This window comes from Lissotriton helveticus, chromosome 2_1 (genome assembly GCF_964261635.1).
Source record: "Lissotriton helveticus chromosome 2_1, aLisHel1.1, whole genome shotgun sequence".
In the NCBI taxonomy this organism is placed as follows: Eukaryota; Metazoa; Chordata; class Amphibia; order Caudata; family Salamandridae; genus Lissotriton; species Lissotriton helveticus.
In genome coordinates, this window is record NC_136059.1 from 1759181627 (window position 1) to 1759208650 (window position 27024).

At 45.0% G+C, this 27024-nt stretch overlaps 1 protein-coding gene across 1 annotated transcript in view; it reads left to right on the top strand.

The window, feature by feature from the left end:
• TEK (TEK receptor tyrosine kinase) overlaps positions 1-27024 on the top strand; it is a 668093-nt gene that overhangs the window by 483865 nt on the left and 157204 nt on the right. Inside the window, exon 14 of the mRNA XM_078676713.1 lies at positions 11940-12097. Within this exon, the coding sequence (XP_078532839.1) occupies positions 11940-12097 (158 nt within the window). The remainder of the gene's footprint in view (positions 1-11939; positions 12098-27024) is intronic.

Below are 27024 nucleotides of genomic sequence, written 5' to 3' on the forward strand. Positions count from 1 at the left end.
AACTCGTATTTGATTTCATTCTACAGTATGCTCGTTTAAAAAAAAAATTTTTTACTTTAAAGATGTGGTTAACATAGGGGTGGGTGTATAGTCCCATTTCCTTTTAGGAACATGATTTTTTTCTTCTTAAAGTTGGGGGGGGGGGGGTTTAAGTCCCAACACCCCAGTATGCCAGTTGGCATGATGTTTTCTCTATGGATTTTTGTTGCAATGGGAGTGGTTTTTTTTTTTATGTCACATCACCCCATTTTTACAGTATTTATCCCTGTCTTGGGATGGGTGTGGGTTCGTAGTCCCATGTTCCCTTGTTCACACGTGTTATCCTTGCTTTGGGATGGGAGTGGGTTCCAAGTCCCATGTTCCCTTGTTCACGCGCTACATTTTGGTGTGGGTTTTAGTCCCATTACTCATCATATAGTTAGTTTATCCATGCTTTGGGATGGGTGTGGGTTTGTAGTCCCATGTTCCCTTGTTCGCGCATTACATTTTGGTGTGGGTTATTAGTCCCATTACCTCAAAAAGTTTTTAATCCCTGCCTTGGGATTTTATCATTTTAGTGAGGGGGTTTCAGTCCCACCTTTGTTGTGACTTTTGGGTTTTAGTCGCAAACAGTTTGGCACGTGGGTTTTAGTCCCACAGTGTTACTAAATGTTGCGAGCTTTTGTGAGCTATTAATGTATGGCTTTCTAATTTCAATTTATTTGTTATTGAAGGAGGAGGATGGTGTCAGTTTTATTCTATCTTTTCGCTTTCTTCCTTTTTCAATAATTTGGATGTCTGTTTTCCCTCTCGTGATGCTTTTTCATATTCATCCCTGGGTTACAGATTTCTTTGAAGTTTGTATATTCTTGTTGTGCATAGTTTTCCTCTTCTTCGTTTTTTTGCTCTTTTGTTTTCTATTATTAAAGGGAGAGGATAATGTGGTATCCTCATGTTGTATGTATGTTCTTGCATCTAGCTGCTCATCCCAGTGTGAGTGTTCTCATTGGAATCTTAATGTGGGTGGAATGTTGGATGCACGATAGTGGCAGTTAAGGATGGGCTGATCGGCTAGTAGGCTGCTCCTGATGGGGCTGTTATCTTGACTATGATATCTACATCTGAAGAACCAATAAACATCTTCTACATGTACCTGATTTGGTCTACGGTGTCTTCATATCTACATCAGAACCTATGGGACCAGCCCACTACAGATTCCTGATGGCTAAACGTAGGATGGCGAGTTGTTGGATGCAGGGGCGCTTCCCACATCTACACAATCGGCGAAGGACATGTTGTACTGTTGCACACAAACGGAACACTATAGTGAACTCCTCCCCCCCCCCCCCGCAATCGACCAAAGAACTTCTGGGCCATGTATAGTGCATATAGAGCTTCTTGGAAGGGACCGGGTGGGACTGTCGAGGCAGGGAACCAAACTGTAAATATATCTGCTACTGTTGAGTAGTGACTTTGGCAATCGTGGCCGGCCCCACTGGGACGGCTTGCTATTAGACAGAATTATAAGTTGCTTAGCGATATATACTCAGACGCTGTGTTACCATGAGATGGAGTATGAACTGTATTACACAGACTGGGGTGCCTGGAGGGTGCTGGGTGTTGCCTAAATGCCATATAATGCTGTTTTTATATGGTAATATTTTCTACCACGCAATGTCACTCTGCGGAATTTACTTTTTGCTGTACAGTTGTGCTAATGTGCTCGTGTCCTGTAATGAAGATTTTACAATGTGTCTTAAATTTGGAATATGAATAAACAAATATAAAAAAAAACAATCTCTAATCACTACAATGGATACAGTTCGTTAATGCATTTAAATGCTTCCCATACATTAGTGAAGTTAAAGCACACAGTGAACATAGTGTCAGCTATGAGTATATAATTGAATAATGGTGACTTACAAGGGTGGAGTCTAAATTAAGCTGCTCCAAGGCTAACACCAAGAACCCCTCTATGGTTGGGCACAAGACACAGAGCGGAGAGAGAATTATCAGCCTTTAAACAATAGTACATCATTGGACTCTCTGCATGAGACAATATGTGGAAAACCAATGGGATGGTACCATTTACACTACAAAAGAGGAACCCTTGAGGGGAGGAACCAAAGGATATTCCCCCCTGAAGAGGAGACTGCTGGACTGACAGATGACTAAAAAAACCTATCTCTCTCACATATGCAACACTGATGAAGAACCCACAGGGAGACCTTGAGCAGCTAAGGGCACTCTGGCAGAGAGACGTGGGGGATCTGGAAGTTGGTGACTGGAGAGATACATTGACCTTAAGGCGAACTTCCACCTAATCCAACCGAAAATCTTACACAGAAAATACTACACCCGAATATTGCTTCACAGAATAGATAGAGCCAAAGATGACATATGCCTCAGGCTTTGCGGCTAGAGGGGCACCTTTATCCACACACTGTGGGATTGTCCCAAAATAATTCAACCTTTTTGGAAGGGACTAACTCGTAAATTAGAGGAAGCTACAGGATTAACTATAGGGGCGAATCTCACCATGACTCTATTGGGAATATAGAATGAGTCAGATGTGACATCCTGTAACAGATTATTGATTAACCTAGGATGTATAGTAGCGAAAACAGAAATCTTCTGAAATAGGGCAGCAAAGCAGACACACAATTGCAAGATTAGATACTCAGATTGGAATTTTGCAGAATGAGGGAGACAATAGTGTATGAGAGAAGAAATTGCCTTTGTAAATATGAGAACGTATAGGGGGTGGTACACAACATTGAGAGACACAAAGAATTGGATGTAGGGTGCACACACTCGATAGGAACCAAGAAGGATTTCAAACGTAAGAGACAGTCCACAGACATTCGAACTGTGAGGAGCTACCAGTAGCATCTGATGGACATAGTTTCCGTTGTTGAGTGAGGGAAGGGACAAAGGGGAAGCAGAGGAGGAAAGGTGCACAAATTGCTGCATTGGTTTGTTTTATGTGTCTGAGACTTTGTCTTCTTTGGAAAATAAATACAAATATTTAATTTTTTTAAAACATGATGCAACCAGGCTTGTGATGACTCTGCCTCAAATACCCTTCAAAATTCTGCAGAAAGCAAGAAAAGGTGTTCTATTAACAAACAGGTAATCACAAATATGTGTTATAGGTATGGTTCAAAATTATCCTGCTTTGAGTCAGGAATGTTGGCAGTGTGATAATGTTGTTTATTTTTATATGGGGAAACGGTTCAGTGTCAGGTGTGTCAATAACGTCAATGACATATAGAAAACAGCACTGGAAAAGTAAAAACAATTAATCCTTACAGACAAGTGTGAAATGTATTTCAACCAGAAATTCTGATTTTATTGGAGGATACACAGATATTGGTAACCACAGATGGGATAAACATTGAGCTCTTAGTGAACTCTGTAGCTAATGTTGCATGGGGCACAAATGTTTAGCTACCGCCAGATATTACTACTACTGTATTTGGAGGGACCAAAATGGACCTGATTTGGTGCTTCCGGACAGAAATATTGTTTAAAAAGAGCTTAAAAGGGAAAGTATATGCTATGAAGAAGGGCATTAATGGTTTGGGGCAGTAGCACCAAGCAGATTTCGGTGTGGTCCTAAACGTCCTGTTTTAATAGTAGGAAGTTGTGATTTCCTTTATTCAAGAAATATGAACATGTTGATAAACTAGGTCTCATTCTTTTGAACCTAAAGCAGATCATTAAATTAAAAGAATACTGACCTCCAGTGAAGCATAAAAAGCATAATATACCACCGAGTGTCAAAATTGACCTAAAACATTGAATGATATGTTTTAACAGGATGTCATTGAACATGTACATGTCATTTTATGGTTATCGCCCATAGTTTTAGTAAAGACAAAAAGCAGGTGAACTATGTCTTTGCATTGACCTCAGGCACCTAAATAATGCTATCTAGGTTGTTAGTTTCTTATTACCTTGAAAAGAAATTCAAATTACGTCTATAGACAGAGCCAAATGGTTTACAAAAAGGGAACTATGTCAGCGTACTATCAGCTGCAGCTAGATTAAAGGTTTCGACCTTTGACTACATTTGTTATGATTGATGGCACATATCAGTTTTGGCATATGCCATTAGGTTTCCCATCTGATACATCTGTATTTCATAAGATAATGTCAAAGCTGTTTGCCATTTATATTCAGTGGTGGAAGTTGATAACAACATCCTGATCTTCACTGAATCTGAATTGGAGAATGACATTTTGGTGGAAAGCGTATTTGCCATTGTGTTTGAAAAATGTTTAACACAAATTCTTTTAAGAATGTCTTTTCCATTAATTACACGTACATCCATCAGGTATCACAGTAAAATATTTAAATTTTGCAACATTATTTAAATAAATGTAATTTTTTATCTATCAAATATCACAGTATAAGTCAAATATAAGATAACAAAAACACATCAGTATATACACATTACACAAGTATACTTCTTCCAAAGACATGTGTAGTTACACACATGCCATGGTTAAAAACCATCTAATATCAAATATGACATTCTGAACTCCATCAAATATCACTCAAACACATATTACATTGATGTTGAAACCTGTATGTAATTCTCACTCATTCTCATTGTACACCCCACATTCAGATAAAAAAAACACAGGTTCTCTCTCGATATGTAGATGCCCTTCTGGTATGAGTCTGTGTCTCCAGGTTGGTGATGAGCTCACCATGTTCATTCCTCGGTTGCCTTCACATTGAATCACTTCACCTTATCTAATCAACTCATGGCGCTGCCAGTATTTCTTCCACTTTGTTGATTTCAACTAGAGAAAACTTTCACCATTACATTCACTCCGGTCTTCTTTCCTATCTGCCTACTTCTGCTGAAATGTTTTCATAAGCATTTTCTCATTATATTTACTTCAAATATATATTAACCTAAAATAAAAGTACTTTCCCGAAATTTAAATTAAGAAAGAAAATCCAACATGAAATCAGATATATTTTTATGATGTATTAAAAATTATTAAAAGTTATGTACATACTTGAGTAATCTATTAATAAAAATTAATGACATACATTTTTTAAATTAGAAAATCATTAAAATGTTTGAAAAATAAAATGAGAAAAGTGGATCTTATGTTGGGGGTAAATACTTCCCTAGTTTGTATGCTTGAACAGAGAAGGATGTGCCACCCATGGTTTTTTTCTTGTACAGTGGGATTTTGAGGCGTGGTGCCACTCTAGAGCGGAGGTTCCTTTGTTGAATGTCTTTGGTGATTTTATTCCTGATGAAGAGCAGTCCCATTCCATGTATCGCTTTATGGGTGATAATAAGCAGCTTGAACTTGGATCTTCTGGCAACCAGTAACTAATGCAGAGCTTTCAAGGCAGGGGAGATGTGGACTTGCGGTTTTATATGTAAGAGTAGTCTGGCAGCTGAGTTCTGACTTTGTTGTAGTCTTTTCCTCGTTGTTAAAGGTGATCCGTGGTAGAGGCTATAGGCGTAATCGAGTTTGGACAGAACGGGGGAGATGGTAGCCTGGACCTTGTGTGGAAATCCCAAATGGGGGAAGATTCATCCCAGAGGTTTTATAGTAACTAAACTTGATCATGCATGTTTGTTCACTTGAGCATTCATTAATAGCTTGGAGTCCATGGTCATTCTGAAGTTTCTTACTTCCTTTGATTCTTTAGGTAGTGTTCCCAGATCATCAGGTCATGCGGTGAGCGGGTCATAATCTTTCCAATTGCCACCCAAGTATTTCTGTTTTGGAAGCATTCAATTTGAGATGGCTCCATGTCATCCACTGATCCACAGCTCTGAGACAACAGAACATTTGCGATTTTCCAATATCTTTGGGGCATTCCAGTTGAAGGAGTATTTGTGTATCATCTGTATAGTTATAGCACATGAGGTGAAATTGATTGATAAGTGCCGGTAATGACTTCAAGTATATGTTGAAAAGGATGGGCAAGATAATAGAGCCTTGAGAGACCCCTGCTTTTGTGAAGTATGGTTTGTATGAAAAAGGGGGGGCATGGATGACATTAATTCTGTTGCGAAAGTAGGATGTGAAACAGTCTAGAGCAGTCTCCTGTATTCCGGATTCATAGAGTCTTTGTATCAAAGTGTCATGGTCAACCGTGTCAAAGGCAGCCAAGAGGTACAAGAGAAGTAACGCAGCAACACTGTTGCGGTCAGCTGTGTTCTTCAGGTCATCCCAGATGGAAAGGAGGGCAGATTCTGTGCCTCTTCCTGGACGGAATCCCGTTTGGAAGTCTGAAAATATGGCATTGTCTTGAATGAATTGTGACATCTGGGCGAATGCTGCTCTTTCTATCAGTTTGCCCAGGAAAGGTCCATTTGTAATCAGTCTGTAGTTGTCAGGGTTCAGCGGGTCCAAGCTTGTTTTCTTCAGTAATTCAGTAATGACTTTTTGAGTTCTTCTGGGAAGATTGTGGTAGTTAAGGAATTGTTTGTGAGTCTTCTTACTGGAGTGGCAGCAGATGTTGTTAGAAAAATTGTCTTGAAGGTTTGCAGTGGACATGGGTCAGAACGGCTGCTGGCAGGCCTGCTTGCTTTGACCAGCTCCATACATTTATTATGTGAAATGTTTTGGAAGGAACTGAGAGGCTGAGTTGGAGTATTCTTTGATAGTTGTTTTGGAAAAGGGTCAGCACTGGTGCTTTGTTTTTGTTTTAAGTATGAGTCCAATGTGTCTGCTTTGACTGTGTAATGATTTGCCAGTTTGTCTGTGAAATCTTGAGTAATGGGATGAGCTCCTTCTAGGCAATTTGGTTTATGAAGTTCATTGAGCATTTTATAGAAATCTTTATTTTCACATTTAGCTTTTTGAATCCAGTCTGTATAGTATTTTTTCTAAGCATTTTTGATAGCTGGCTTGTATAATCTGTTAATTTTCTGTAGGCGAAGTTGGTCTTGATTGGTGTTTGTTTTGAGCCAGGCACATTGTACCTTCGTAATTTGCTGTTTTATCTCTTTTATTTTTGTATTTCTTTAAGGTGTGTGTTTTCTTTTGTTCTGTTGTGTGGTTTTTAGTGATATCAGGATATCAAAAGCTCCCTCTAGCCACTCATAGTTTATGAACAGAATGTATTTTGTCTAGAGCTATACTGGATGTTAGTTGTGTTTCTAAGTGTTCCAAATTGAGTTTGTTCCATGGACGATAGGTGGATGCATGTAAGGTGGTTTTAGGTGCGTCGTTTAGTGTTGTTTTATGTTGGAAAGCAAGCAAATGGTGGTCTGACCATGTGACCTTGTTTGAAAGGTAACTAGTTCTATATTTGCAAAAATGACATCTAGGATGTGTCCAGAGATGTGTGTGGGTTTGAAGATGATCTGATGCAGATTCAGTGTGTCTATACCAGCAATGATTGTTTTCGGATGGGGCATATTGGGTTTGACAAACCAAATGATGAGGTCCCCTAGAACATATAAGTTGGAGTGTAGTGTTATCAGGTTTGAAACCGTGTCTAGAATTGTGTCAGGGAATGATGCATTGCTAGGTGGAGGTCTGTAAAGGAGCAGGAAGTTACAGGAGGAAGACTGTGTAGGATTGCATCTTGTGAAAAGGCCCTCACAATCTTTTATGGAGACATGGTCAGCTTTAGTGATATGTAATGGTTGTGTGAACACAGCAGCTTGCCTATACGATTTTGGGGATTGTTTGATAGCATAGAGGAACATCTTCAGGCAGGACTGGAGCCATATCATCTCCCAACCATGATTCAGTTATGAAGAGTATGGCAGGTTTTGTGTCAGTGAGAAGGTGATAGTTTGTTTTTAGAGAGCGATTGTGCATTTATTAGTAGATAGTTTAGAGAATGTGCTTTGGCGATGGTGTGATTTTGTTTTGTAGAAGAGTGAGCCGTATTTTGTGGGCTTGAAGCAGGGGTGCCCTTAGTATTGGTATTAGCTGTATGAGGATAGCAATCATGTGGCTGTTCTGTATCGTGTTCCACGCCCAGCAGGCTAAGATGACATTTTGATGTGTCTGTGTGTGTAGATGGTGGAGACGGTGGTTGAGAGTGAGTTGATGTACTGTGTTGTTTTTGTAGTTTAACCTTTTTGTGCAGTAGACAAGAAGAAGCAAAGTTGTGAGGGGTGGCATGCTGCTTATTTTGTTTTCGTCTGTTTACGGCAGAAGGTGTATGAGTTAGGGGTGGTGGTCGTGTAGTAAGGTTCTAAATTGTCCAATGAATGAGAGGCAGTTAAACGAGGGTTGCTGTGTTGCTGCATATGTGTTAGGTGGGGTGGAAAAAAGCAAGCTTGGAATGGGAGTTTGTTCATTTGTGTAGTCTGAAAGGTGGGGGTATTTTTGTAGTATGTGATGGAAAGTATTATGACGTGTTGCGATTGAGAGATTTTGTTGTGTTGGTGTGCGTGCAATGTTTTGTTTTTGGGGAGTAGTGAAAGGAGGTGCTGATGTATTTGTTTTATATGATGGATTTCTTAGTATAGTATTGTTTGTGAGTTGAATGTAGGGTAAAGGGGGTGGTAATGTGTTTGTGAGTACAGTGTATGTTGTGTGTATGAGGGGTAGTACTGCTAAACATTTTACAAAATGCAGTTTGTGAATAGCTCCCCCATCAGTGTCCCTGTACTAGCTTCATTGTATTCTTGCCCTGGTAGGGTTTAATTGAATTTATGTTAATCTTTCCAACATCTTTATTGTTACAAGTTACTAAACTTTAATTGTATTTGTCAAAACATGAGCATTGCTCTCTTCCCCTGTAATAGCCCAGTTTAAAAAAAATGTTTTATTGGGTTTACATCAAAACAAGTACATACAGCAAGTAGTGCCTCATATACGTGGCAAACAAAGGTGATGGACAGCGCTGCTACTTCCCATGATTTGGAGCTATGACTGAGAAACGAGAATGGGAAACACTAGCAATAAGCCAAGCTTAATATGAACACTATAAATAGGCAATCAAAACACAGTTGTACGATCCTCCCATCAGGGGGTGGAGTTCAGAACATGGGGGTAGGAGCGTACGGTTCAGGAACAGGGTCAGGTGGGTCGGCCCGACTAGATACCATCAGGATGCATCCAAGTGAGTGTCAGCAGTGGAGATAATAGTGCCTGGAGGGGGTAGGGTGTTGGGCCCTGTCACACCAGGAGGAAGAGGAAATCCGGTGTAAGATTACAGGGCAGGAGGAGAAGGGGGGAGCAGAGCGTTTAGGAGGTGGAGCGGGGTGGGAAATCCCATGTAGAGGCGCTTGGGTGCTTGCGGGAGTCATTTGAGGCAGGTGTAGGTCATGAGGGGAGGTCATCATTACTTGTGAGCAGTAGGAATTGGGTGAGAAGAGCTTCCCATTCTGGAGAGAAGGTGGCGGGCCTCTTTATAACATAAGGCATCCTCCTCTTCCCTCACCCTCTTCACATCACCCGCGCCATGCCGCCACTGGTGGTGCCAACGCAGCCCTCCACTGAAGTGTAAGTGCCCTCTTTACTGTAATAGCCCAGTTGATTATTTTGAACCATTTAGTTTATGAAATATTTTTAACTTCCTTCCAAGCTCTCTATGCATTTTCTTAATAGATTCACAAAATCAACTAAGATTACAAAAAGAGTCACTATTAACCCTTATTTTCCAAACATTAGATGAAACAACTTAAATCTTAATAGTCATTGAACCCTTTCGGCATAATTGTGTCTAATGGACCATCCAATGATAGATTTAAATGACACAGGAGACCTATTAGCCTGCTGGATAACACACAGAAAATGTTCTGCAGGCAGGTGCTGTTGGATAGACCAGAATAATATCCTAGAAGAGGTGCAAGCAGGGCTTAGACCAAAGATCAGCACACTGGACCTGGTCCTCCGCTTCAAGGTGATAACTTGGAAATAAGTCACCTTGATGCATGACCATCTATATTTCGCTTTCATCGATCTGAGGGTGGCCTTTGACCTGGTTCCAAGGGGACGTTCTGGATGGGTATGGCATACCCTCAGAACTGTTAAGGCTACTGAAAGTCCTACATGCAAATACATATGCAAAGGTCAGCTGGACTAATGCAGGGGACTTGATGGAAAGGATTGAGATCAAGCAATGGGTAAGACAAGGGTGCATCCTTGCCCCTAACCTTTTTAGACTATACATTAATGGAGCAGAAAACAGACAAATGGACTGTAAATATGATACCCCCAAATAGCAGGTGTGCTTACTCTTACTTTGATGTTTGATGTTTGCAGACGACACCCTACTAATCTCACAAACAGCAGTGGGGTTGCAAGCAGAACTAAAGGCTTTTGTCTCCTTCTGTGAAGAAAGAGGTCTAGAATTAAACTCCACCAAGTCCAAAGTTATGACCATTAATCCTCACAGACCATATAAAGGAAATGTGTCCACAGAAGAGGGTCCCCCTTGAGAAAGTCTCGTACTTTGATTACCTGGGAGTCAGTTTAAGTGACAGCCAGACTTGGGGCCCTCAGGAAAGAAAAAGTAAAGCTATCCTCCAAATGAAAACCTCAGCTATAGGGAGAAAATACAGGGATGCCTCGGGAGGTGCTCAGTCACCGGTCATTACTGTATATAGAGCATCAGCTGTAGCATCTGCGATTTATGGAGCTGAGATTTGGAGTTAGGCCTTAGCTGAGACACTGACAAAGATAGAAAATTAGTTTATAAGGGGCCTTTTTAAACTTCCCCCATGTTCCCCTATTACCCCATTGAGACTTGACCTAGCCCTTAATCCAATACACCTAATGACTCTAGTCCAACCTTTTTTGTACTGGATTAGACTTTGGTCCACCAATGAATTAGTAACTTATAGGGACTGTGTAAAAGAGCATTTGGCTCTTGACAGGGACCAGAGTACACCCTGGCTGAAGGCTCTATAAGACATATCACACAGAACAGGTATGGTTAATTTATGGACCACCCCGGAACTGATCATTAAAAGTGATACACAGGATGTAAAAAAATCAGTTCTGGGAGGCAAGTTTGCTGCAAACATGGGATGTACATCAGGATAATAGTCTAACTGGCCAGTTCCTCAACCACAAATGTGTACCCAGCCTCAAGCCTTATATGGGCAGAATGCACCCCTACCCTTCCAAATGTTTATATGTGCAATTTAGGTGTGGTGTCCTGCCTTTGAGTACCCATACCGCAAAATGGGATAAGGCACTTTTAAAATCCAAGTTTTGCCCAAATTGCACTAAAATTGTGGAATCGGTAGAGCACTTTATACTTTTCTGTCCCCAATACAGAAATGCACATGAGAAATGGTTGCTAGAGGCACTCAAATCTATGGGAGTGAGACACTGTAGGGAAGCAGTGAGGCTTCTCAAGAGCAACACCAGGGAATTATTAGCCTTGGCAGTCTTGCGCTACTTGCTCTGTGCCTGGAACCAGAGAAAGAAGGTTTTAGATCATTTTCACTCTGATAGACAGCCTGTAGAAAAAGTCTAAGAAGGCCTATTAAGTGTCTTACTTTCTCCCCTCTTTTTATACCCTTATTATAGATATTGGGGATTATGCTATTTATATGTTTCATCTATGAAATCTCATACTTACATATGAATTTTTATCTCTATGAAGGATACTTGCGTAATAGGACTATTTAGTACGTTTTAGGAAAAGTATAATTTACATATAGCAGTGGCAAGAACTGTATTATTTAATAATTATCAATTTTAATGTATTACAGTTTTTTTATCTACTGTGAAAAAGAAACCTGCATGATGTTTTTATTGATATCGAATGTTATGTTTGTAGCTTTTTATGGCTGTCAGCGAAATAAAAGATTGGATTGATTGATTGATTGATTGATACAAGAGAATCTGTATCCTGAATGATTCCACCATGAATATTTTACATTTAATTAATAACTTAGTGAAATGATTAATTGCGCACAACAACATTTACTTATGAAACTTGGTGCTAAAACTGCTCACTGCTTTACACACATGTCTTCTCCTCTCCCTTTCCAGCTGTGAATGAAGTGGGCGAAAATAACCTGCTGCTCATCGCCATATTGGGTTCTGCCGGCATGACATGCTTAACGGTACTCTTTGCATTTTTCATCATGCTGCAGTTGAAACGTGCAAACTTTCAACACAGGATGGCTCAGGCTTTCCAGAATGGAGTGGTAGGTTTACATCTTTATTTATGTACCACTGAAAAGTTTGCTTGCCCTCACTTTACCTACAGTGGATCTTTTCTCTTAACTCCAGACCAAGCTAAAGGAAAACACCACAATGGGAGATGGAGGATGCTGGATGGCTTATTTTGGCTTATCAGTAAAAAGCTCTGGAGTTGTTCCATCACAGGCCACACTTTACATTATAGAAGTAGTGCATGTTACTTTTCTTGCATGCTGGTTATAGTCCTGTTGTAAAATGAGGCTGTGCACAACATCAGCTAATTGCAGTATAACAGTATTATACCAGAAAGGTAGGCTGCAGTATTGCATTAAGACCAGATAAAGCCATCTCTGTCATACTACGGATGTGCAGATGCAGTGCTACTCTGGAACTGACAATTGCAAAAAACACAGTTTATGGACAGAATGTAGAACAATGTCATACATTCACCCCAGTACAAGGATCTGGGCCTAAATCCATCGTTTTTTTGCACTCCACATCACCCTGGGTTAGACACTGGCTATATGCAAATCAGCTCTGACCCTGTGCCCCATGGGAACAGTCCAGTCCGAACTACCAAGCCATGTCTTTCCCAGACCAGAATCAAGCATCCAAGGACCGGTTTCTGGCTATCAGCCTTCATTCAGCCTGGGTAGCTTGACTCCAGTGATGTGGAGAGCCTGGGACTCACGTCTGAGCATCCCCAGCCCACTCGGGGTGAAAATTGCAAAAAACACAGTTGATGGGCAGAATGTAGAACAATGTCATACATTCACCCCAGTACAAGGATCTGGGCCTAAATCCATCATTTTGTTTGCACTCCACATCACCCTGGGTTAGACACTGGCTATATGCAAATCAGCTCTGACCCTGTGCCCCATGGGAACAGTCCAGTCCGAACTACCAAGCCATGTCTTTCCCAGACCGGAATCAAGCATCCAAGGACCGGTTTCTGGCTATCAGCCTTCATTCAGCCTGGATAGCTTGACTCCAGTGATGTGGAGAGCCTGGGACTCACGTCTGAGCATCCCCAGCCCACTCGGGGTGAAAATTGCAAAAAACACAGTTGATGGACAGAATGTAGAAGAATGTCATACATTCACCCCAGTACAAGGATCTGGGCCTAAATCCATCGTTTTTTTGCACTCCACATCACCCTGGGTTAGACACTGGCTATATGCAAATCAGCTCTGACCCTGTGCCCCATGGGAACAGTCCAGTCCGAACTACCAAGCCATGTCTTTCCCAGACCGGAATCAAGCATCCAAGGACCGGTTTCTGGCTATCAGCCTTCATTCAGCCTGGATAGCTTGACTCCAGTGATGTGGAGAGCCTGGGACTCACGTCTGAGCATCCCCAGCCCACTCGGGGTGAAAATTGCAAAAAACACAGTTGATGGACAGAATGTAGAACAATGTCATACATTCACCCCAGTACAAGGATCTGGGCCTAAATCCATCGTTTTTTTGCACTCCACATCACCCTGGGTTAGACACTGGCTATATGCAAATCAGCTCTGACCCTGTGCCCCATGGGAACAGTCCAGTCCGAACTACCAAGCCATGTCTTTCCCAGACCGGAATCAAGCATCCAAGGACCGGTTTCTGGCTATCAGCCTTCATTCAGCCTGGATAGCTTGACTCCAGTGATGTGGAGAGCCTGGGACTCACGTCTGAGCATCCCCAGCCCACTCGGGGTGAAAATTGCAAAAAACACAGTTGATGGACAGAATGTAGAACAATGTCATACATTCACCCCAGTACAAGGATCTGGGCCTGAATCCATCGTTTTTTGCACTCCACATCACCCTGGGTTAGACACTGGCTATATGCAAATCAGCTCTGACCCTGTGCCCCATGGGAACAGTCCAGTCCGAACTACCAAGCCATGTCTTTCCCAGACCGGAATCAAGCATCCAAGGACCGGTTTCTGGCTATCAGCCTTCATTCAGCCTGGATAGCTTGACTCCAGTGATGTGGAGAGCCTGGGACTCACGTCTGAGCATCCCCAGCCCACTCGGGGTGAAAATTGCAAAAAACACAGTTGATGGACAGAATGTAGAACAATGTCATACATTCACCCCAGTACAAGGATCTGGGCCTAAATCCATCGTTTTTTTGCACTCCACATCACCCTGGGTTAGACACTGGCTATATGCAAATCAGCTCTGACCCTGTGCCCCATGGGAACAGTCCAGTTCGAACTACCAAGCCATGTCTTTCCCAGACCGGAATCAAGCATCCAAGGACCGGTTTCTGGCTATCAGCCTTCATTCAGCCTGGATAGCTTGACTCCAGTGATGTGGAGAGCCTGGGACTCACGTCTGAGCATCCCCAGCCCACTCGGGGTGAAAATTGCAAAAAACACAGTTGGACAGAATGTAGAACAATGTCATACATTCACCCCAGTACAAGGATCTGGGCCTAAATCCATCGTTTTTTTGCACTCCACATCACCCTGGGTTAGACACTGGCTATATGCAAATCAGCTCTGACCCTGTGCCCCATGGGAACAGTCCAGTCCGAACTACCAAGCCATGTCTTTCCCAGACCGGAATCAAGCATCCAAGGACCGGTTTCTGGCTATCAGCCTTCATTCAGCCTGGATAGCTTGACTCCAGTGATGTGGAGAGCCTGGGACTCACGTCTAAGCATCCCCAGCCCACTCGGGGTGAAAATTGCAAAAAACACAGTTGATGGACAGAATGTAGAACAATGTCATACATTCACACCAGTACAAGGATCTGGGCCTAAATCCATCGTTTTTTTGCACTCCACATCACCCTGGGTTAGACACTGGCTATATGCAAATCAGCTCTGACCCAGTGCCCCATGGGAACAGTCCAGTTCGAACTACCAAGCCATGTCTTTCCCAGACCGGAATCAAGCATCCAAGGACCGGTTTCTGGCTATCAGCCTTCATTCAGCCTGGATAGCTTGACTCCGGTGATGTGGAGAGCCTGGGACTCCCGTCTGAGCATCCCCAGCCCACTCGGGGTGAAAATTGCAAAAAACACAGTTGATGGACAGAATGTAGAACAATGTCATACATTCACCCCAGTACAAGGATCTGGGCCTGAATCCATCGTTTTTTTGCACTCCACATCACCCTGGGTTAGACACTGGCTATATGCAAATCAGCTCTGACCCTGTGCCCCATGGGAACAGTCCAGTCCGAACTACCAAGCCATGTCTTTCTCAGACCGGAATCAAGCATCCAAGGACCGGTTTCTGGCTATCAGCCTTCATTCAGCCTGGATAGCTTGACTCCGGTGATGTGGAGAGCCTGGGACTCACGTCTGAGCATCCCCAGCCCACTCGGGGTGAAAATTGCAAAAAACACAGTTGATGGACAGAATGTAGAACAATGTCATACATTCACCCCAGTACAAGGATCTGGGCCTAAATCCATCGTTTCTTTGCACTTCACATCACCCTGGGTTAGACACTGGCTATATGCAAATCAGCTCTGACCCTGTGCCCCATGGGAACAGTCCAGTCCGAACTACCAAGCCATGTCTTTCCCAGACCGGAATCAAGCATCCAAGGACCGGTTTCTGGCTATCAGCCTTCATTCAGCCTGGATAGCTTGACTCCAGTGATGTGGAGAGCCTGGGACTCACGTCTGAGCATCCCCAGCCCACTCGGGGTGAAAATTGCAAAAAACACAGTTGATGGACAGAATGTAGAACAATGTCATACATTCACCCCAGTACAAGGAGCTGGGCCTAAATCCATCGTTTTTTTGCACTCCACATCACCCTGGGTTAGACACTGGCTATATGCAAATCAGCTCTGACCCTGTGCCCCATGGGAACAGTCCAGTCCGAACTACCAAGCCATGTCTTTCCCAGACCGGAATCAAGCATCCAAGGACCGGTTTCTGGCTATCAGCCTTCATTCAGCCTGGATAGCTTGACTCCAGTGATGTGGAGAGCCTGGGACTCACGTCTGAGCATCCCCAGCCCACTCGGGGTGAAAATTGCAAAAAACACAGTTGATGGACAGAATGTAGAACAATGTCATACATTCACCCCAGTACAAGGATCTGGGCCTAAATCCATCGTTTTTTTGCACTCCACATCACCCTGGGTTAGACACTGGCTATATGCAAATCAGCTCTGACCCTGTGCCCCATGGGAACAGTCCAGTCCGAACTACCAAGCCATGTCTTTCCCAGACCGGAATCAAGCATCCAAGGACCGGTTTCTGGCTATCAGCCTTCATTCAGCCTGGATAGCTTGACTCCAGTGATGTGGAGAGCCTGGGACTCACGTCTGAGCATCCCCAGCCCACTCGGGGTGAAAATTGCAAAAAACACAGTTGATGGACAGAATGTAGAACAATGTCATACATTCACCCCAGTACACGGATCTGGGCCTAAATCCATCGTTTTTTTGCTCTCCACATCACCCTGGGTTAGACACTGGCTATATGCAAATCAGCTCTGACCCTGTGCCCCATGGGAACAGTCCAGTCCGAACCAGACGTGAGTCCCAGGCACTCCACACCACTGGAATCAAGCTAGCCGGGCTGATGAGAGGTGTTACCTCGAAACCGGGCCGGTCCTCGGATGCTTGTTTCTGTTCTGGGAAGGACATGGCTTTTGTAGTTCGGACTGGACTGTTCCCATGGGGCACAGGGTCAGCGCTGATTTGCATATCGCCATTGTCTAACCCAGGGTGGTGTGGAGTGCAAAAACGATGGATTTGGGCCCAGATCTTTGGACTGGGGTGAATGTGTGACATTGATCCACATTCTGTTCATCATTGTTGTGTTTGCAGTTACCGCTCTAAGTGTACTGGGGATGCTCAGACGTGAGTCCCAGGCACTCCACACCACTGGAATCAAGCTAGCCGGGCTGATGAGAGGTGTTACCTCGAAACCGGGCCGGTCCTCGGATGCTTGTTTCTGTTCTGGGAAGGACATGGCTTTTGTAGTTCGGACTGGACTGTTCCCATGGGGCACAGGGTCAGCGCTGATTTGCATATCGCCATTGTCTAACCCAGGGTGGTGTGGAGTGGAAAAACGATGGATTTGGGCCCAGATCTTTGGAATGGGGTGAATGTGTGACATTGATCCACATTCTGTCCATCATTGTTGTGTTTGCAGTTACCGCTCTAAGTGTACTGGGGATGCTCAGACGTGAGTCCCAGGCACTCCACACCACTGGAATCAAGCTAGCCGGGCTGATGAGAGGTATTACCTCGAAACCGGGCCGGTCCTCGGATGCTTGTTTCTGTTCTGGGAAGGACATGGCTTTTGTAGTTCGGACTGGACTGTTCCCATGGGGCACAGGGTCAGCGCTGATTTGCATATCGCCATTGTCTAACCCAGGGTGGTGTGGAGTGGAAAAACGATGGATTTGGGCCCAGATCTTTGGACTGGGGTGAATGTGTGACATTGATCCACATTCTGTCCATCATTGTTGTGTTTGCAGTTACCGCTCTAAGTGTACTGGGGATGCTCAGACGTGAGTCCCAGGCACTCCACACCACTGGAATCAAGCTAGCCGGGCTGATGAGAGGTGTTACCTCGAAACCGGGCCGGTCCTCGGATGCTTGTTTCTGTTCTGGGAAGGACATGGCTTTTGTAGTTCGGACTGGACTGTTCCCATGGGGCACAGGGTCAGCGCTGATTTGCATATCGCCATTGTCGTCTAACCCAGGGTGGTGTGGAGTGGAAAAACGATGGATTTGGGCCCAGATCTTTGGACTGGGGTGAATGTGTGACATTGATCCACATTCTGTCCATCATTGTTGTGTTTGCAGTTACCGCTCTAAGTGTACTGGGGATGCTCAGACGTGAGTCCCAGGCACTCCACACCACTGGAATCAAGCTAGCCGGGCTGATGAGAGGTGTTACCTCGAAACCGGGCCGGTCCTCGGATGCTTGTTTCTGTTCTGGGAAGGACATGGCTTTTGTAGTTCGGACTGGACTGTTCCCATGGGGCACAGGGTCAGCGCTGATTTGCATATCGCCATTGTCTAACCCAGGGTGGTGTGGAGTGGAAAAACGATGGATTTGGGCCCAGATCTTTGGACTGGGGTGAATGTGTGACATTGATCCACATTCTGTCCATCATTGTTGTGTTTGCAGTTACCACTCTGGAACTGACGTCATAGCCGCTCATTTTGGAAGTCTGAATGCCGCCAATACACATGGGGCCTCATTTATGAATAATGACGCATCGCTGCGTGAAAGCAGCGATGCGTCACTTCTCAGTGCGCCCTCCTTGCGACATACCTGATGCGTCATATTTAATGTATGATGCATCATGTCGCAAGGAGTTACAGATACGTCAGTATTTCTGACGTATCTGTAAATGCAAAAGTGACACATTGCTGGAGTGTGTCACAAAAGTGATGCAACTCCCGCAATGCGTCCTTTCACATGGGGTAAGCCCCATGGTGTTTGCACTGAGTTCAATTCTTAAACCCAATGCATTTCTTTGTGTATGCCTCTTGTTTAAGAAAAGAAACTACAATGAATAAACTTTATTTCACAAAAATTACATTTTTATCAACAATTTCTCCTAAGCGAAATTCAAATTCACCACATTTTATATTGAAGTTGAAACCTGCATGTAAACGGAATGTGCATGTATGTCGGAACGTGATATGAATGGATTTTTGGAGAAATGGGCAGTTCCATATAAGAAGTTAAGGGCAAGATTACGAGTTTGGTGATCTTGGAGCAAGCCGCCATGCCAGCGTCCCACTCCAAGACAGCCAAACTCGACTGCCAGTCGCCTGCCTGATTATGAGTTACCTTGTGCTCTGGTGGGTGGTCCTTTGGCGTTCCTACAGCGGTGCCTATTAAAAAGGCACCGCAATGGGAGTGCCACAGCCCGTTCCTGCATGCCATGCCATGCAGGAAAGGGGGTAACTGCACACAAGGGGGCACAACATGTGCCCCTCTGCAGGCGCACATTAACCCTGAGGTAACGGGACGCTGTAGGGCCCCCTTTGTTTCCTCATTGCCACAGTTTTAATGGCAGCCTCACCACCTCTGGTGGTGAGGAAACTTCTAATATGCTCTGCAGTGCTGCAGTGGCACCCCCAGTATCTTAGGGCCTCTCCCCCCACGCCACCACTGCGGGATCCATGATCCCCAGTGGTTGCGGTGAGCCTGTGGCGGTCCCACCACCATATTCTTAATGCAGTGGGTAGACTGCCAGTCCGCCAGAATGGGTTCGGTGGTCTGATGGCCCGCCAAACTCGTAATCAGGCCCTATGTCCTTTTCTTTGACTGAAACTGGAGCTAGGCTTAGAGGGAGGCTGCATTCTCCCGAGAAGGGGTGATGTTTACATGTCCATGTACTTCCTATAGCTAAGGAGTGCCCCAATCTGCAGTATCAGTTATGCAGGAAGCATTATATCCTTGTTCTACCCTACTTTAATTCATTACTTTACGTAGTGTGAACGGAGCCCTTCTCTTTTAAACAATTTACACCCTTCCTAATAATCCAGTGCTGTCATGAGGTTATACCTTGTTTGAGTACATGGGGTGTCTGATTCGATTTCCTTAGTTTTTTTTTGCTTTATCTGTTTGTTAGCCCTTTCACTGCGCGCGTCGGCCAACGGCCGCTGTGAGCACTACCTCGGTAGTGTTGCGCACGTCGTTTGGCCGACACAGCCCCGCCCACTCTTTTAAACCACTGCACTGCAGTGGAATTCGCACCGCGGTTAAGCGGTTAAAGGTTTTAGTTCTTTATAAATATAAACAAACAATATAACAACGTCGATAGCATTATGCAGAGCCAGTAGGTTACCATAAAGTCAGGATAAAAAATCAATAGTATAGCGGCATAATCACATCAATGAACATAAACAACAACAATATTAGCTGTCAACATATCCTGTCAGCCATAGCATCTGCACCTTCCGTCAATAAAGCTGTACTAACACATTATGGTGCATCATAACTGCAATTATGCGCCATGCAACAAAGTACATAATCACATTTCGTGTGGCTTCACTCTACCACATCGCATGAATTTCAGTGTAAAAAAGAAAAAAATCAAACATTTTAATGAAAACACCTAACATGGGAAAATCATTCGGCCCCAGCGCCGGAAGACAAAGTCCTATCATCTACCCCATGGGTGCACAACCAGACTACTGAGAGAAATGATCATCCAGTAGAGGGGACAGGGGTCTCCAGGGCCGGTCCTAGGATTCGTGGGGCCCCGGGCAGGATAGGAACATGTGAGGCCCCTCTAATTTGCATAAAATGTAGTATCACAGCAAGTGACATCATAAGAAGTGTCCACTTACTAATCATTTTTTGGCACTGTTGAAGTAGCTTTGCAAGAAGCTACCTCTCTAATGTGTACATCACTGAAATGGCTACAAATACAAATAATAGCCCTAATAAAATAAGTGCAAATATTTTAAAGCTGTATTATGTGGAAATGCAACACGTCAAACGGGGTTTAAAAGCTATGCCTCTATCTCTCCAAAACCAATGTTTCCAGATTAGTGCATGAATAAAATTCTAAGACAGACTGTCCCATAGCTATACAGTGGATCTTCAGGTGGCTCCCTGATACTCCAGTTGCACCAATGAAGTTCAAGGTTAAGGCATTTGGTTTTAGCAGGCATGGACATCAACATAAAGGGATCCATGATGGTTCGGGTGAGCGACCTGAAAATGCTCCAGTAAACAGAAAGCACAAATAAGAGGATGAGATGGCACTTGGAAAATAAAGAGGCAGGTAATTGAAAACTTTGGCAGAAGGCTCAATGTACTTAGCAGCACATTCTAGTTCAAAGACAATTTTACCTCTCCTCCAGCCTCCTACTTTTTTTTGCTGGATCTGCCCACTTACATTCACCTCTCTCCTCTGTGCTTTACTTTTTACCTCACCTCTTGCTCAGCCTACTTTCTTCTCTTGCTGGTTCAGCCCCTCTTACATCCACCTCATTCTGCATGCTCTCCTTTTAACGTATTATCTTTCCCCAATGCCCAAGCCTTTTACCTTTACTCTTTGGTTCTGCCACTCTTACATCCATCTTGACCCTAACACCTCCATGCTCTACTCTTTACCTCTCATCTTTCCACCTTGCCTCTGATATTCACTTGCTGATTCCTCCCCTCTTAAATCCACATCTCTCTTCTCTGTCCTACTCTTCACATCCCAACTCTCTACCCAGTCTTTATCTTCTTTGCTGGTTATGCCATCCTAAATTCAGCCATGCCTTTAACTTCTTCCCTTTCCTTTTATCTTTTCTTTCTGCTCCTACTTCATTACATACAACTCTCCCCTTACTTCCTTCCTCTCTCCTCTTGCTGATTCTGCCACTCTTCCATCAAACTCTACTACGCTATCTTCACTGCTCATCTCTCCCCCAGCCTTATAACTTTTGTCACTGGCTCTGCCCCATTTCCATCTTCTCTCGATTTTCATCCTCTTGAACACTCTAATCTTTTCTCACAGATTTTGCCTCTTACACCACCTATTTCCATTCATTATTCATTCATATTTTCATCTCTTCCTCAAACTTTATTTCATGGATTCTGCCCCTTTTACATCAATCTCTCTGCTATCCCCAGCTTTGTTGCTTCTCTTTCTCGTTATGTCCTTATATCCATCTTTCTCCTCCATGCTGTATGCCTCACCCCCCCCTGCCTCTTACCTTTTTCACCGATTCTGGCCTTCTACATCCACATCTCATCATTCCCTCTCTCTTCTCTGTATAAACTTTCTTGATTGTTCTGCCTCTCTTACATCTACATACCGCATCCATGTACTGCCATTCTTCTCTCATTTCTTCCTTCAGACTCCTAAGATTTCTTTGCTGGTCTGTCCCCTTTGCATCCACCTCTCCTCTTTGATCCCCTTACCTCTTACCTTGTCTCACTGTTTGTCTCATAAATCCATGTCTCCCTTCCATGCTCTACACTTCACTTCATCTTAACTACTGTCTCTTACCTTTCTCACAAATTCTGGCTTTATTACACCCACCTCCTACCTACCTGCTGAGCTCTTCACCTCTCATCTCTCTGCAGTCTCTAGCCTTCTCTCACTGGTTCTACCTTTCTGAAAGTTACCTCTCCCCTACCTCTCTACCCTAGCCTCTTACCTGCTCTTGGTTGTCTTGCCCTCTTATATCCAACACTCACCATTCCCTCTCTATGACACTTAAGTTTTCCTGAGGGTTCTGCTTCTCTTATATCTACCTCGCCTATCCAAGCACTGCCTTTCATCTTTCTCTTCTACTTTGTTCACGGGTTCTGCGTCCCTCATGTCCACCTCGCCCCTCCATGCTCAACTCTTTTGGGGATATTCCGAAAAAAGTCATGTGACGGAGCGCAGCCTCCCCTCCCCTCCCCCCCGTGCGGCTGCGCTGCACTGCGCGACAGCCAGGGAGCAGGAGAGCACCATATCTTCAAACACTTGGCTCTCTCCTCCCCTTTCTCTTGCACCGTCACTCGTTTCTGCTCTGTGTGCAATGCACACACCTTAGTGCTGGAGCGCTAGGGTGTGTGCATGTGTGTTGCATAGGTTTTGTACAGAAGGGTACCCTTCTTGTGCAAAATACTATGCTGGGTACGATATTACGCTTTTCCCACTTTGCATACGTGCTGCGCAGAGTAGTGCACATGCAAAGTCGTAAAAGCATGGAGAAATGAAAGCATTTCTCTTGTTAGCGCCTCCTTTGAAGGGGCGTTAACTTTTGTCGCAAAACCATGTTCAGAAATTTTTGTAAATATGGTTTTGTGTCAAAGTGCATGGGTGGTTACATGGGCACGCCCATGTACCACCCCCTCGGTGCAAAGTAACGCAAAGCAGTGCTTTGCGCTTCTTTGCACTACTTAGAGGGTGCTTTCCAGCACAAAACAAGTTTTCGCTGGAAAGAAAATAGCAGCAAAAAAAATGTGCGCTGGTTAACGTCACTATTATGACGCAAAACCTGCACAAAAGGTTTGAAAATCTCCCCCTTCATGTTTTATCTCTATCACCTCTACTCTCCATTCACTGTTTCTGCCTCTCAAGCTTCCACCTCTCCCCTACATACCCTGCTATTCACCACTCTTCTCTCCGGCCTCTTACCTTGCTTCACGTCTTGTGCCTGGGCGCAATACAGCCCCCTGCAGCACAGATGGTCCCACAACACTTCTGAGGGCCCCATCCCTCCAGGGGCCTCCTATTCAGCCTAGGGCCAATGAATATCTGTGAGATGTGGGAGACTCTGGGGCCCATTATCACATTCTGCAGTGCGGGACCCCATCATTTTGTGTTACACAACTGCTCTCATATTACTTTTCAGATGCGTAAAGCAATGAATGGTGAGTGGCCTGAGGGGTTATATGACTTGGGTGTATCTTGGAGGGTTCATTGCACTCCCCTTGGGGTGATAAGGATGGATGTGGGATCAGCCCCCATCGCTTCCCCTAACTGAATGTTAGCATCTCAACTTAACTTTTAAAGAGCGAATTGCTGATTCTTCCTTCGGTTCATGTAAATTGCATGAAAATAAAAAACACCAAGCGCTTATAACTGGAGTTATTTATGTTCAACTCCTTTTATGTTTGTTTTGGATGAACATGCTTGTTTGAGAAAAAAAAAACAGAGTTGCACAAAAAGAAAAGAATAATAAGCCCTTTATCCATTTCTTCCATAGAAGAAGCAGCGCCTTTTGTAATGTGAGATCACTCTAAGTTTTTGTGTTGTGAGCCCTGCAGGTTGCTCTGCGTTTCTTTCATGCAGGGGCAGGGCTCACTTCACACCTCACGCCAACTCAAGCATCTCCCTAACTGCTGTTATGCAGATGCAGCGATTAGGCTGATCAGGGCCCAATCTGCACTGCAGCATCTGAAAGGGATGGGGTGTCATATTGCACTTAAAGTCCATGGCAGCCGGGGAGTGAGGGGGCCCCCGCCGTGGGCCTTGCGCATTGCACCACGGCTGCAAACCCCAAGGGAGGGGGCTCCCCACCTGTTACTCTTACAATGGCACCATTTCAAAGGTTGATGGGCCCATGGGGGGGCCCCTCACAGTTACACAGCCGCGAGGCCCTGGGCGGCTGCCCACTCTGCCCATGCCTAGCGCCGGCCCTGGGGGTCTCAATCCACATACCAACTGATTCGATTTCCTTAGTATTGTACAAAGTTAGGGTTTATATTGCTGATCTTACAGTTAAAACGTCACAGACTGCCCATGGTTTCTTAATTGTCAAATTCAGTCTAGTTCACCAATGCTAACAAAAAGGATAGGGCTTTTTGTAACCTTTAAGCCCCCTGACTACACAGTTAGGGCACAAAGCAAATCCAGACATTCCCAGTGGGAAAATCCATTAAATTGTGACTACACCACCAACTTCACCTTCAGAACCTCTAAAAAGTAGTTAGTGCTTGAAATACGTCTGTTTTAACCAATTTCCTATTACCAATAATCCTGTACAAGCAGGAACTCCAATCAATGAAAGCGTGAGGCAATAAATATATATGACACAATTCACTAGGCCATTTGCATGTGTAAGTTACACTTATACAAGTGCAGATTCACTTTTGCAATTTATAAATGTTAGACCTAGCATCTTTGGCGTGGTTTCCCCTTAACTTTTTGCCTTCAGACCTCCTGTTTTTGCTGACTTTGATTTTGCTGGTCTTAGGACTGCGCACTTTACCACTGCTAACCAGTGCTAAAGTGCATATGCTCTCTCCTTAAACATGTGTTTGCTGAAGGGGCGTGCTGCTGAAGCCCCGTGGACTCTGTCTCTCCCGGGAATCGCTATTGGGACTTGTGCGTCCACTCCTCGCGGCCCCCGCTCCGCGGGAGCCGCTCGTGCTGCTTCTCGCAGAGGGAGTACTGCTACCATCTGCCCATCGATGCAGGACCTGGCCTTTCGGAGGAAAAACTACACAGAGGCCCACAGCGGGACTGCGAGGACCAGCGTGCAGTGCGGCTTGATCTGTCGCAGCTGGTCCTCTTCCCGCCTCCACCTTGCTATATAAAATCTGGGCTGGCCTTTCATACCTGTGTTTGCTGAAGGGGCGTGCTGCTGAAGCCCCGTGGACTCTGTCTCTCCCGGGAATCGCTATTGGGACTTGTGCGTCCACTCCTCGCGGCCCCCGCTCCGCGGGAGCCGCTCGTGCTGCTTCTCGCAGAGGGAGTACTGCTACCATCTGCCCATCGCTGCAGGACCTGGCCTTTCAGAGGAAAAACTACACAGAGGCCCTCAGCGGGACTGGGAGGACCAGCGTGCAGTGCGGCTTGATCTGCCGCAGCTGGTCCTCTTCCCGCCTCCACCTTGCTATTTAACATCTGGGCTGGCCTTTCATACCTGTGTTTGCTGAAGGGGCGTGCTGCTGAAGCCACGTGGACTCTGTCTCCCCCGGGAATAGCTTTTGGAGCTTGTGCCTCCACTCCTCGCGGCCCCCGCTCCGCAGGTGCCGCTTGTGCTGCTTCTCGCCGTGGGAGTACTGCTACCATCTGCCCATCGCTGCAGGACCTGGCCTTTCAGAGGAAAAACTACACAGAGGCCCACAGCGGGACTGCGAGGACCAGCGTGCAGTGCGGCTTGATCTGCCGCAGCTGGCCCTCTTCCCGCCTCCACCTTGCTATTTAAAATCTGGGCTGGCCTTTCATACCTGTGTTTGCTGAAGGGGCGTGCTGCTGAAGCCCCGTGGACTCTGTCTCCCCCGGGAATCGCTTTTGGAACTTGTGCCTCCACTCCTCGCGGCCCCCGCTCCGCGGGAGCCGCTCGTGCTGCTTCTCGCCTAGGGAGTACTGCTACCATCTGCCCATCGCTGCAGGACCTGGCCTTTCAGAGGAAAAACTACACAGAGGCCCACAGCGGGACTGCGAGGACCAGGGTGTAGTGCGGCTTGATCTGCCGCAGCTGGTCCTCTTCCCGCCTCCACCTTGCTATTTAAAATCTGGGCTGGCCTTTCATACCTGTGTTTGCTGAAGGGGCGTGCTGCTGAAGTCCCGTGGACTCTGTCTCCCCCGGGAATCGCTTTTGGAACTTGTGCCTCCACTCCTCGCGGCCCCCGCTCCGCGGTGCCGCTTGTGCTGCTTCTCGCCGAGGGAGTACTGCTACCATCTGCCCATCGCTGCAGGACCCGGCCTTTCAGAGGAAAAACTACACAGAGGCCCACAGCGGGACTGCGAGGACCAGCGTGCAGTGCGGCTTGATCTGCCGCAGCTGGTCCTCTTCCCGCCTCCACCTTGCTATTTAAAATCTGGGCTGGCCTTTCATGCCTGTGTTTGCTGAAGGGGCGTGCGGCTGAAGCCCCGTGGACTCTGTCTCCCCCGGGAATCGCAATTATGGCGGCCAGTCTAGTCCGTATCTCATGTTTGTAAGCCAGTATAAATAGCTTCTCTGTAGCATTATCACAGTGAGTGACTTTCCCATTATTTTTAAAAATCGGCAAGTTGCGTAGAGCCAGACAAAGACACTTCGAAGCGAGTGAATAACTGCCAGTTACAGCTACGACTAGCATGTTCTCAGACCAAGAAAGGGAGCAAGCAGCTGAGAACTTGTTTTCCAAGAAAACAAGTACCGTGACAACAACGGGTGAAAAGGACAACAAAAGCGTACCAACAACGCTTAAAAGTTTGTATATTGCACTAGAAAAAGCATATGAAAAAGAAATACGCAAATGGTGGGAAGCAACGAGTCTACAAAAATATGTAGATGTTGGAAGAGTCCCGAGAGGCCTCCGCATCTACACTGTCCCATCGTATGAAATGCCAAATCCTGATTTATTAAAAGAGTGGGCAGAGTACACCACAGAAGTAACAGGGGTCATGCTCAAAATCTTAATCAAATATGCGTGGATTGATAGATCAAAATTAAAAGAGTAAATCGAAGAAATTGAAAGAAAAATAAGCAACGAAAAAGACGTGAAAAAAAGTGAGGAATTACGCGATGGAATGAAAAAACGTCTCGTAGAATATGAGGCAATCATAAAAACGAGAA